This window comes from Hippocampus comes, unplaced genomic scaffold (assembly GCF_001891065.2).
Source record: "Hippocampus comes isolate QL1 unplaced genomic scaffold, H_comes_QL1_v1.1 scaffold40, whole genome shotgun sequence".
NCBI classification, from domain to species: Eukaryota; Metazoa; Chordata; class Actinopteri; order Syngnathiformes; family Syngnathidae; genus Hippocampus; species Hippocampus comes.
This window is the reverse complement of record NW_017842058.1, coordinates 489028-502386: the sequence shown is the minus strand read 5'-3', so window position 1 is coordinate 502386 and position 13359 is coordinate 489028. Positions and strand designations below refer to the sequence as shown.

The 13359-nt window shown below is 41.1% G+C and overlaps 1 protein-coding gene across 2 annotated transcripts in view; it reads left to right on the top strand.

Annotated features, from left to right (window-relative positions):
• The first annotated feature begins 4805 nt into the window (after positions 1 to 4805).
• The window catches only part of nxph4 (neurexophilin 4), a 53733-nt gene continuing 45179 nt past the window's right edge, over positions 4806 to 13359 (top strand). The window contains exon 1 of one of the 2 annotated variants that reach the window (XM_019861023.1): positions 4806 to 4938. In XM_019861023.1, coding sequence (XP_019716582.1) covers positions 4849 to 4938 — 90 coding nt within the window. In that variant the 5' untranslated portion in view covers positions 4806 to 4848. Of the gene's footprint in view, positions 4939 to 7886; positions 8487 to 13359 lie in introns of those variants that run through there. The other variant, XM_019861026.1, reaches the window with a different exon arrangement.

The following is a 13359-nucleotide window of genomic DNA, read 5'->3' as shown; positions in this document are numbered from 1 at the left end:
GTTTTGATTTTGAGCAGCAAATTTGGAGTTACATATTGGTGCTCACCAGGAATGCATAGGCAAAATTGCACAAATTTTCACTTGAAAGAATAGTGGCGATCTTGGGATTTTTTTCTGTTCAATTTTCAAACTGTGTAAATTTAATCCACTTCATCTTCAGCATGTTTCGTGCCACTTTTGTAAGTAACCACGCCCCCGTCCAGGCCACGCCCCCGTCCAGGCCACGCCCCTTCCGCTTTTTTCATCACTCGCCATTGCCATGTATGCTTTTGGACTGCGCCCCTCTATGACGGTACCACAAGAAAGACTCCATGCATGTGCAAAGTTAGGATGACTTGCACTGGCTATGAAAATAGGGCATGTGGAATTGATTAAACCTCTAAAATGCACATTCTGTTTAGTTTGAGGCATGTTTTTTTGCTGATTTTTTTTTTTTGAGAAAATAAACACTGAAAACAACTTCAAAGCCCAATGTGTGACAAAGTTGTTTTTCAGAAGTGTGGACGGGTTGATCACATTGATTTAGAGATGCATTAGCGAATGCTGGATGTTATGTGTACAGCCTTGGTGTGACTGGAGTTTGATGTATTACAAGTATTTCTTTTCACCGGGTGGCATTGACGTTGTTCATCATCTGATTTGGACACATCAGTGACTTGTGAGTGGAGGTCACACAGTGTAATGTAAACACCAACATTCACTCACAGAGTAATAACACCAGACTGGATCGATCATCATGCAGTCCATGTTGGCTACGTGTGTGTGTGTGTGTGTGTGTGTGTGTGTGTGTGTGTGTGTGTGTGTGTGTGTGTGTGTGTGTGTGCGCGCGCGCTCGCATGCGTGTTTTTAAATAAGCCCCAATCAATATGCGATGTAGTTTGAGAATACAGTAAATCGATTCTATCTAGATTTTATTTTCAGTGGGCGATGAAATGGATAGCCAAAGTGTGGTGTGCAGACGTTTACATTGTGTGCAAGTAATGAACAAACGTATTGTTGCTGCAAAATAGACATTTTGTGTGTCTGAAGGGACCGACATGTTTACATTGTGTATGTAAATAGACAGACAGGACTTATGTTCAGACCTTATAAGGTGAATTCAAACATTTCTTTCTCAGTAAATTATACTTGTTGAAAAATAATTGCTGAAAATGTGCAAGTATGAGGACTATTTTTTGCAGGTGTAGCTTTCAACGTTATTTTATTTATTTATTTTTTATCACTTGAGTTTACCAGATTTTTTTTCCATTTATTTGGGGGTGGGGGGAGCTGGTGTGGGGTGTGGTGGCTAAAGATATGGGCCCAGTGATCCACTTGGGCATTTAACATAATCGTCCCTCCCCCACTATTGAGGAACTTGAGTGCCTTCTTGCACATCAGTGGTTATCCAGCGCAATTGTAATGCACAGTTTGCTAGCTATTCCTACAACACGAAAATACATGTTCACTCAGTCTGCAGGTGTGGCCGCTTTAGTATGCACGTCATAATGAGAAAGACGAAAGAATGAGGAGGGGAGGATTATTTTAATTTTTTTGGATGTCCGATAAAACAGCCAGCATGTGACCCAATGCTTGAGGCTGATGCGGCCGCTTTCGAGTGCCTTATTGTTGTCTGTAAGGATACACGTCACTCACTGAGAGAAGGCACAAGAGCAAGAGGGTGAGGGGCATCAAAGTTTGACATGACAGAAATCGTGTGGACAGTGGCATCATGCTGGTGTGGCTGCTTTAGAGTGCCTTGTTGCAACATGTAAAAGCCCCTAAGTGACCCGTTGGAATATATTTCAGCCGGTGGAGGCTTTAGGCAGCTATATTCTCGTGGCTCAAACATTTAGTTATATGTTGGCAAGCAGAAGGTAAAATATTAGGCAAAGTAGCATCCATTGTTCCTTGTCAAAGTAATCGTATTTGATTTAGTGGGGCGTGGTTTACATTCATTTCCCAAAACATGATTTTTTTTCTTTAAATCATTTAAACTTGGCATGATTATCTCTGTGGTGTGTCACATTTACAGGACATTTATTTGCCCTTAACAGGGACTTTAAAGGTGTATATCAGAATGGACAGTCAGACATCTAAATTAATAAAACATGAATGCAAATACAATGTCTCGTTTTTTCAGGTTTTATTGCCGTATGCTTACTAAATACCACTACAACATGATCCCTGACAATTCCCACACTCTCTTCATCCCAGCACACCCACCCGACACTGTCACACACAATTCCGTCCATGTGCACATTATGTCCCGTCCTGACGCACATCATCCCATCCAATTATTCCACTTCTCCCCGGTGCTCCCCATTAGCGCTCCTCTGCCATTCCCTTGTCCTGCAACAGTGCATTTGAATGACAATGCCGCACACCGGCGATACTCATTCGCTCACTCTGTCGCTGTCCATTCTGAAGCCCCCTGCAGAAGAAGGGAAAACAACGCTGGCTGGTTTCAGACGGCTGTTGTGAAATGACAATTTGCACACACAAAGGGCTCCATTACTGCCAGCTGACCTCTCGGCATTGTACTCGGCAACCTCCCGATAAGATATCCAGGCGTGTGTGGATATGCTTCAGGGTGTGTTATTCCCTTTAGGGATAATTTTGCTTCCCGTTTGCGTTATGCTACTGTTGCAGGGTGCTTTTTAACCTGAAAAAATATATAGCACAGATGTAGTTTCTATCAACAATAATACACTATACAACAATTGCCACTCCCAGTTGACATTTACCATCAAACTAATTATAAAACAAAGATAATAACATCTTGTTTTCAACACCCCCCCCAAAAAAAAAATTGATGGAATATGAATGAAGCAGCAAAATCCACCTGCTTTTAGGCATCTCATGGGGCTGCCATTTTGCCACTTTTTTTTTTTAATGAATCTTTATTCGAACATTTTTTGCCACTTTTTGTTCCCCGATCCCTGAGTAACTATGATGTCATTTTCAGTCAACATCAAACAGCAAAATGGCCGCTCCATGAAACGGACAGGTGGATTTGACTGCTCCATTCATATTCCATTAACACAATATTCATCAGAATGCCATGTTCTGACTAGTAAGGTTACATCGGGCATATTATTGTACAGACAGTTTTTGGGTGGACTTCCCCTTTAAGCATTTTAGACTGTACCTCAGTTGGCAACTCTACAGTCCACAATGTTAGCAAAGCTTTGGGAACATGTTGCTGTTCTTATAGCATGAAATGCTAAGCTAAGTACTAGTAGCTTGCTCTTAGCTTTAAAACAAAATTTTTCTTCATTGTACCATGTTGTACCATGTTATAAATTATTTCCTCGATTTTTACTTTACAGTACATTTAAAAGTTTGTGCTCAAAGTTTTACTTTTACTGAAGTAAAGGTGTTAAACGAAAACTTTTTTTGTTGTTTTTAACCCAAGTATCTGTGCTTCGACTTAAGTACAGAGTGTGAGTACTTTTGCCACCTCTGTTTTGCAGACGTCTGGGTGGGAGGCGGAGAATAATGGCAGCCGGATGATATTTGTGAGGGGAGATGCGGAGATTCTTGTTCATTCATTTGCGTCTAGCTGAGTCGCCGGCGCCACCGCTAAGTGGAACAGGGACGTGGAGCAGCTGAGCGAAATTCAACTGCCGCTTCTAATGTGGATCATGAAATTGCACTCGCACCAGCGAAAGCAGCTAGGCAATGTGTGTGTGTGTGTGTGTGTGTGTGTGTGCATTTGGCAAGTGGAGGACAGAGCCTACTGCTGAGGGCAGCCGTGTTTACGTTCTTGGGAGTCCTGCTGCATTTGATAGACATTTTCGTGCTTGAGAGGAGATGAAGAAACAAATGTTATTACAGCAGGTAGACTGGACCAAGGAGAAAGTAGTTCCCTTTGAGACTTTTGAAAGAGAAATTTCAGGACTCAAAGCAAGGGTAACATACGTCCTGAATCTCAAGACCCTGTCCATATCAAACTAAAGCTCCTGAATAAAGAGATGGAGCTGATGTCTCGAATCTTAAATTTCTTCCCTTGGCAAGTCAAATACGGTAATTTTTGGGGGGTTTCTAAAAAAGACAGTTGTATGCCCACTGTTGGATTAGCTAGGAAATACAGAATTTGACGAAAATCTGAGAATCAGGCACAGCTTTAATATCAAGTATATACTTGTATGTGGTATACAGAGGTGTGCATTTTGTCAGTACTGGGGCAAGGTCCAGCACTCTGTCGCTTCTGGGCATATGTTTTTCTGATGAATGTCGGGAAACGAAAAAAAAAAGGACAGATTCAGCACTGACGGAAGCGTTTTTTTTTTTTTCGTCAGTGTAATCGTCACTAACTGGGTCAAATTCCGACGGACCTCTCAAGCCATCACTGACAGACGGCCATTTTGTTCAATTTGTTGACAACTCACAGACACACGCCCTGCCTGTCTCGAGTGTGTGTTTGTTTGTGGGCCGTTCTTCGAGAGGTCTGCACTGACTGTAGACGTGTTACAATGAGTGCTACTGTTTTCAATCGCATCTCTGCGGGGGGACTGTGATGGCCTGCTGTCATTGGCTAAGGAGGATGAATCAGATGATGTCCCTTCACTTTTCTATGACAACACAAATCTACAATCTTTGTTTGAGTCTAATATTGGATGGATGGATGGATGTCTATTTATTTGAATCTAAACGTTTATGGTAGTGGTTTTCTGTTAAATTTCGGTGAACTGATTTCTATTCAACACTGTCTCGCTCTGTTTGTTCACAGAGTTGAATTGAATACGAGCAGGGTTGCTTCCAATGACGACATATGGAAATGCCTGTACAGTAGGTGGCGGTACGCACCAAAGAGCTGCAATCCACCAAAGAACCAAGAAGAAGAAGTCAAAGGAGAAGAAGCAGATGCTGAGCATTTACAGACAGGAGGAGGGTGCAAATTACTTGGATTGGATTTTACCCTTGGCTACAATGCAGAGCAGGATTCTGGTTAAGGTGAGCCATTTTAAACTTTAAATGACAACTTTTTGGCATTTTAGGAGTTAAAGAGCTGCAGGCAGCCACTGGTGCTCCCGCTGACTCTGCTTTTAGAGTTCAATAGATTGGCAAATAAGTGTATGAGACATGTATGTGGGCATCCACCGTATGACAGTGCACATCATTACCATTTTAATCACATTGGATTTTTCATCTTTTGGACTGTGATGTGTTTTTTTTTTTTGGGGGGGGGGGTGGACAGGCTGCCAGACTGCAACCCGGTGAAATTTACTGACGAAAGTGATGACGGAAATATGCTTAACTTGACAGACAGACCGACTCATGATTACAGTTTCGTTCAGATTGACGATGACGCACCAGCAAAATTTTGTAAAATTACTACCTCTGTGTGTGTGTGTGTGTGTGTGTGTGTGTGTGTGTGTGTGTATATATATATATATATATATATATATATATATATATATATATATATAAATACATTACAGTGTGTAATTAGAAATGAGAAGCATGTGTCCTCACTGAAGTGTGTGCAGTGACAGTTTGTCACACAGGGAGGCAGTACCGTGTTGCACACACCAACACACACACACTTCAGCAAAACTTTCACATTTCACACAAGCTCTCTAACAATCTCACGCCCATCTTACAGGACTGTATAAATACAGGGCTGTATTTTTCTTCGTGAAAAGCATTTTTCCAAGCTCTTGATGGTGTCCCTTGTGGGACTCCAGTCATGATATACAGAGATTCTTATACTGTTCAGCAACATATATTGTTGCAACTCTGAAATCATGATTATTTTTATTATCTTTTAAATTATGACTCTTCAACTACTAATTAATCTATTATGACTACAACTATGACTACTTCTACTACTATGATATTTTTTCGTTTACAATTTTTGCAAATTGTAACTTTTCACATGTAATTGAAAACGGGTTTTGTGATCCATTGTTGTTTGCAAGAAAGAAGTGGCATGGGTTAAGTCATGTTTTGGGGCGATTAAAGCTTGCCGATTGTAAGGTCGGGCGGAGTTCCTCAAACTGTGCTTCCTTTTTTTTGTCTGTTAAATCAGGGGTCCCCAACCGCCGGTCCGCGGACCGGTACCGGTCCGCAGGGCATTTGGTACCGGGCCGCACAGAAAGAACTTGCCTTATTTCCGTTTTATTTATTTCGGAATACGAAATACGTTCGAGACAACTGGATTAAAGTTGTGGCTGAATACTCTGAGATCGCCACAATAGCACTGTTGCTATTTCCGACATCCTACCTGTGTGAGTCGGGGGGGTTTCTGCAGCAACGGCGACGAAAACAAAATTACGAAGTAGACTGGACATAAACCACACACTTGAGGTGTCATTGTCTCCTATTACCCCGAGATGGGACTGTCTGATTGCAGAAAATCAAGCTCGGGGCTGTGGTGAGTCGTCATTTTCATGCACTTTGAATTTGCGTTGTATCGTATTTTGAAGGCATTAAACATTACCAGAGCGATAAGAGTGTTGCGACCAGATTAGACGCTCCTTGTGTTTATTATTATATTTCGAAAACACCACAGTTTTCATGCAGCTCATACCATATTATTTTGTTGTATTAATCCGCCAGACCTTAAATGCCGGTCCCTGAAAATATTGTCTGACTTAAACCGGTCCGTGGGGCAAAAAAGGTTGGGGACCCCTGTGTTAAATAGTTAAGAGTGAAAGAAACGTAACCATTTTAAACGAAGCCTGATCCAAGATGCTTCAAATGGCTGTTGTCACTCCATATTTATTTGTCAAGAGTTTTCGTGTGCGCTTTATTGTTAGGTTTTTACAAATTTGTCAGTGTGATATTATTCTTATTCGGCTGGTCAAGCCTCAACCAAATCTTCCGTTTGATAGATTTTCCCCTAAAATAAAATGCTGTCTGTGCTTTTATGCGCGGAAGAAACCAATCGATTTAGAATTTCATCAGATGGTCGTTGCTTCAACTATGTCCAGTTTTTTTTAGCCTGGTCAAGGCTCAACCAGTTATAGTTTTATTTTATAGATCCCCCCCCCCAAAAAAAAATACCTTTATTTGTATCAGAACACAGATGAAGTGTGGCAGAAACCTATTGATTTTGAATACAATGTGTTCAAAGATGCTTCGATACGCCACCGATCGTAATATATTCTCGTGCAATGATTCTTCAAGTGCAATACATGGGCTCCCTCTAATGGTGAGCGCAAGAATCACTGCCCAAGATCAGTTCAGTTGTATTTAACTTTTTAGTGCAGTTTATTTTCATTTCATCTTTTAGAAGTGTTTGATGTTTATTTCGGTACGATCTCATCGATCTGGCGTGGAAAACTTTTATTTTCCCCATATTTAAGCACAGTTAATGTTTAAAATGCACAAAATGTAACTGTGGCTACCAGTCAAATCACAAGGGTCAACAGTAAACATTAATCAGGCTTCCCTAGAAGTAATCTTGATGCTGATTTAAAAAACGTCTTTCCTCTTTTTTTCTAGGACATCGGATTTTCTTTCTTTTTTTTTTTTTAAAGTTGGACTTACTATAAAAGCTTGTGCGATATGAGTTTTACCATGCCTTGTTACGTAGCTATATGGCGTTTCAGAAAAAAACTAAACTCACCCTTAATTCAATATTACTACATTACAGTTTTCTTTTTATGAAAACACATTGTGCTGTAGGAAAAAAAGGCGCAGAAAATATTTGGAATCAGTACAAAAATAAAAAGTCATCTCAAAAACTTGACCCGCATCTCTGATTAAACAAAATGTACAAATTTGTTGAACGGTGTAATATTTGTTTTGGTGCAACTTTTATTTTATTTTTTTAAACTTGTACTTGATGTCAAAAGGTTGAGAGCAACTGAGTGCCAAAGTACTGTAACAATGATGAGGGCCTGAATTGCTAAGCTTAACTCCCCTTTTCGATCTTTGTAGGCTAATTCTTGCTTGTCCAGAAAGGCAGTTTTCCTTTTCGGTTGTGACGCACGCAGGTAGAGAGTGAGGAAGAGGAGGAGGAAGAGGTGGGTCGAGAGAAAGGAAGGAGGGAGCGTAAGAAGTGATGACCAGTATCTCTTCTCCTCCTTCCAACATTCACTCACAACCTCAAACCTCTCAGGAAGCGCGCACGCCCCTTCCAAAACCTCAGTAAATATCGAACCTCTGCGCGCAAAACTTGGCGCACAACATTCGCCGATGAACGCAAGCGGACGGCGCCGATGTTGCGCGTGAGACCGAGAGGAGCGGCGAGACACCCAAGTTGTCGTTCAATATCGCGTGCCGAGGAACACCAACAACTTTAAGCCAACTTGTCACCCCGGCTGGCTGGAGCAGTTAGGATTGGCCGGACTCCGCCGCCGCCAAGCGCCTTTTCCCGTCCCTCCTCCTTCTCCTCCTCTTCCGCCGCCTCCTCCTCCTCCTCCTCCTCCTCTTCTTTATTCGCTTCGTGTATGCGCAAACAAGGAAGAGTTGAGTTGCTTTTGTGAACGGAAGGTGACATGCAGGTGCTCGGATGGACCGCGCTCGTCCTCTGCCAGTGGATCCTGCGTCAGGTGAGCTCGAGGAGTCGTGCGTAAATGCGCATCAAACGAGCGATGATCTTAAACGGGGACGATGTGCTGTAAAGTACGACATTATCATTGGGTTTGACATTCATCTAACATCTAATCAAACACTCGTAAACTGTGATATTGATTAGCGTTTTTCCCTCGTTGTTTAAAATAACCCCCAAAGCATTTTAATACATCCACCTTTTTATCGTCACAAGTTGCTCGGTTGCTGTTTCCCCAGTCTGCGTTTGTGTTTGAACTAAAATCCCGTTAGTTGTGTACTGCTTATCTTAAGTATTTGCAGGTCTGCGAAACAAACAAACAAACACAAAATTCTGAGTGACAGCACTGTAGATCGAAAAAAGATGAGTGTGGAGTTTAGGACCAAAGCTGCTTGCTGCCTAATTGTCTCTTAATGATATTGAGGTTTACAAGACACTGCACAGGTATACATTAAGTACAGTAAGTGTGATTGCTATGCCCCCTTATTGCATGAAAATAGCAAAAGATAAGCGTGTTTACAATAACCGATCAACTTTGGACTTAAAAAAATGTTTTTACACCATTGCGACAACATTTTCAGCCATTCTAATGCTTTTGAAGGTCCAATTTCATTTGCATGTCAATGTTGTGCCATGCATGTGTTTTTGGAATAATGTTTTGGAATTTTCCCGAAACATATGCAAGTTTCATGTCTGTCCTGTCCTGTCCTGTTTGGGCACCCTGGATTCTGTGTATTGTGTGGCAGTGCCCCCACCCCCTCCTCATTTATCTATTTGTGCTGGCAGCAACTTCCTTTCTTTTTTTTCCCTCCTTCTGAAGTTGAACGTGCCGCTGGCTTGCTTTATTATCTCCGTATCACCACTGCTCAAGTGGAGTTTAGTTTGGCTCTGCTGCTGAATATGTGAGGCGTGTGTGTGTGTGTGTGTGTGTGTGTGTGTGTGTGTGTGTGTGTGTGTGTGTTTTTATGGTTGGCTGGTGGTAGGGATGCCCTCATATCATGAATGGGCTTTTTTTTTAGACTACCGGTAGTTAAACTATAGAGACCTAGAGTAGTGTGTATATGTGGTGGAAATGTATCACATGTTCTGAAAAGTGTTCTTTTTCCCTTTGTTCCATCCTTCTCTCGCTCTTCCATTATGGATAATTTGATTTCTGACGCGCAAGAATTCAAAGCACTCACAAGTATCGACGAGTGCATCCGAATGCACGACGGCTGGCTTTGCTTTAAGAGAAGCGAGAAACTCTGAAGATGTTAAGTGTGAGCTCTGTGGTTCAAATTGAGTGCGCTGTGTGATGCCACATTACTTGATTGGCATTGGGATTTGTTATTTATGTATTGGGGAAGAATGTCTGTTGACTTGTGCAGATATGTGAATATTTAGTTACTGCATCTATACACTTGTTTACTCTTATGAATACATTTAGGGCATAACATTCATCACAACCTTGTGGAGCTGAGTTACTGGCATGATATATGGTCGCTTCGAACTTCGCCGGCCATGCAATAGCAAAACCTTTGTGATTTAGCATCACTCATCGGGCTAGAGTATGTCGTTGAAATTTGGTAGCAATTGGACAAAATCTTAAAGGCGAGTTTGTTTTTGAAAAAAATGGTTAAGATAGACGCATGATACTGAAATGGGAGAACTCTTGTTCCGTTTACAGCATGACTTCTTGAAGTTTTTCTGTGGGTCTTCTCATGATCAACCAAACTGACAGACTTCCTGTTTATTTTCAAATTTGGCTTCTTGAGACTTTTTTTGGTGGTTCTACTCATGATAGACATGCCAACCAAGTTTGGTGTTACAAAGTAATACTGATTTCAGAGGCTTCATTTTGAAAAGATTAACGGGGGTTGTGAGCGACCTTGCCAAAATTTGTCATCATAGTAGTCCACACCCACTCACCAAAACTCAAATTCATCGCCATTTAGTGTTGCTCATCTGTCTCGTTCGTAATATGTACTTCAAATTTGGTAGCAATCAGAAACAATCTCAAGGAAAATGTTGCCTTTGAAAGATCTAAAAAAAAAAGTCAAAATGACCCTGTAGGGATCACTTAAAACCAAGAATGCCAACGTCCTGCATCTTTGACAAAATTGCTCGGACAAAATTCCCTTCGAAGGATGCTTCAAAATAATACCAAAATATCCAGTGTAACCCCAAATAGCAGACTTCTTGTGTCTTTTCGCACATAGCTTCTTGAGACAGTTTTGCGGGTCTACTTATGAAATTCATGTCTACCAAATTTAAATGTTGCTAAATCAGACTGGCTTCAGGGGGCCAGTGAATTTTCATGCCCCGTTCACCCTGCCTTTGCTTTTTGATTGCGGTTGACAATATGATGAGTTCCGTCCTTAGGTGCTCCACTTTTTATGCAAGGATTATGAAGTGAAAAGTTGAAATGAAAGGAACAAAAATGTGAGCATCAGCTCGTTTGATTTGAGCATATTTCATGTTAATGGGGGGAAGGGGGATTTGAAATAAGAGCATGGTTCTGGAACAAATTGAACTTGTACCTCGGGACACCACCATACTGTTGTAATGGACAAAAAAAAACAGTGCTGTCATTTTCATCCACCAGCATGCAATTGTGCTGTATCTGGCGCCTTCTGTAAAATGCTGTGATCTCTTACTTGTATTGTTTCCGTGTATTTTATCTTTTTCACATTCGGGCAACTTTGTGAAGAAGTTTTCATTGCGAGCATCCAGCATCTGACTCCACCGCTTTTCCCACCTTGTGCTTTTTGAAAGCGTATCTCCTCCAACAGCTCGACGCAAAGTGGCAAAGATGTGTGAAAAGCTTCTTTGCCTTTTCGGCGGTCCCGTTAGGAACAATAGCATTAGCCGCCATCTCAACCTGACAAAATCCTCTTACTTTATCCCCCCCGGCGTCCCTCCCTAATTCTTCTCCTCCTTTTCGTCCTTATAAAACAACTAGCAAGTGCATATGCCCATGGATGTATTATTACAACTAGCGAGTGACTTTAATTTCATTCTGTGTCTATATGGTGGATATTAAAAAGTCCTTGTTCAAATGCGTTTTTTTTTTCTGATGATGCATATGAAAAAAAAAATGAACCCAAAATAATTCATTAAAAAACTTGTCCCAGCATTAACTCTTTCATGCACCCTGTAACCTGACAACATGATAAGCTGTCCACTGTAATAACCGCTGTCCCTGAAAGGGTTAATGTGACCTAAAACCTCTACAACTAAAAAAAAAAAAAAAAAACCCGAAAACAATAAAAATAAAAACGAAACAAAAATGAGAGGTTATGTGGTTGCAAAAGTGTGCAGACTCTCTCATGAGTGTGGACGTGGCTGTGTCCAGAATTAACCAAGTGCATTGTAAAGTGTCTCTGTTAAAATAAAGTTCAGATGTTCTAGCCGGCTTTTCCTGACATCTTTGTGGACATATGTCAGGAAAAGCCCATTGGAACAGTTGGACTTTATTTGCGTCAGTGGTTTTTAAAATGGTGGCAGTGTGTGCTGCCTCCCTTTTTACATGAGTTTGAATTTGGGTGGTTCGATTTGAACACAGCCACATCTCCATTTAGGAGGGTGTGCACACTTGTGCAACCATGTGGTCGCTGTTTTTTTTGGGGGGGCATGGGGGGTGGGGGGATTTTACAGGTTACAGGTCACATTATTGGGGAGTAAAGTTGAACAATGATTCATCTTGTTTTTTTAGCCACTGCATCGGATTCGGTCTGACAGTTGTAAAATGGTGTCACAAACGTAAAAGAAGTAAAAAAAAAATGTCATTCACACGGTTTGGGTATTCACATAAAATGTAGCTGGTTCATATTTGGTGTTTAAAAAAAAAAAAAAAGTACATATATTTTTACCCTCTCTTCTGCCAGTGGGGGTCTTTCTGTCTGTCCGCGGATTCTGTCTAACGGCCCACTTTCCACCAAAGCGCTGTAATCTGTGTAAATGACAGTGTATGCTCATTCGGCACAGAGATTTGATATGTAATCTGCGGAATCATGACGGCAGAAGCAATCACATTTACCCACCGCTATCAGCCCAAATTGTGCCCACGCATCAAGAGTCTTTCCTTAAGCTTCAAAGGGGAGGGAAAAAAAAAAAACGTTTGAATGGTTTATTTCAATTGTTTATGACATGGTTTGTTTCATATTAAGCACCAAACCGCATTTAAAGTCAAAAACAACATATACAAGCCATATGAAAAGCAAAACATTTGGTCATGTAAAAGTGATTGTTTTAAATGCCAGATACTTTCCTGTGTCACAGAAAGGGCACGTTTTTCAATCACGATGCCACTTTGATCAAATTTAGTTTGAAAAATGTGAATTGAATTCATAATTTCCCCACATTTGGACCGTTCCACTTTTCCCCATCCGCGTTTCACGTTGCGTCTGCCCCACGTGGCATGTTTGACAATCCCGTTGCTTGCAACTTGAACAATTTCACCTCAAGCTTTTGCTTCCATCAGCCTTAAGGAGACGGCAGTTTAATTAAGCAGGGAAGATGACGTACCATTTATTATAATCAAATATAATGCTGCAATACAGATAGCGTCTGTCAGGTAATTAGACCTCGATGCCAGAAATATGATAGATGGTTATTTAATGAAAATATGGATTTAATTAAAAAGATACAAAATGTGTATGCCACTCTTTCAGATATTTCAGCGTCGAGGTTTCCATGTCTTCCTCACAGTTGAGCGGTTTGAATCTCGACTTCCTTCCCGTGTTGATTCTACATTTGTTATCCATTGTGGATGTGCGGCAGCCATTTGTAGAGTCGAATTGTAAAAATCACACATGAACAGTATATTTAAATACAAAGTGTATTTTGTTTTGTAAACATCGCCAACTTATTGCAAGCAGTCAGTGGAAAACCCC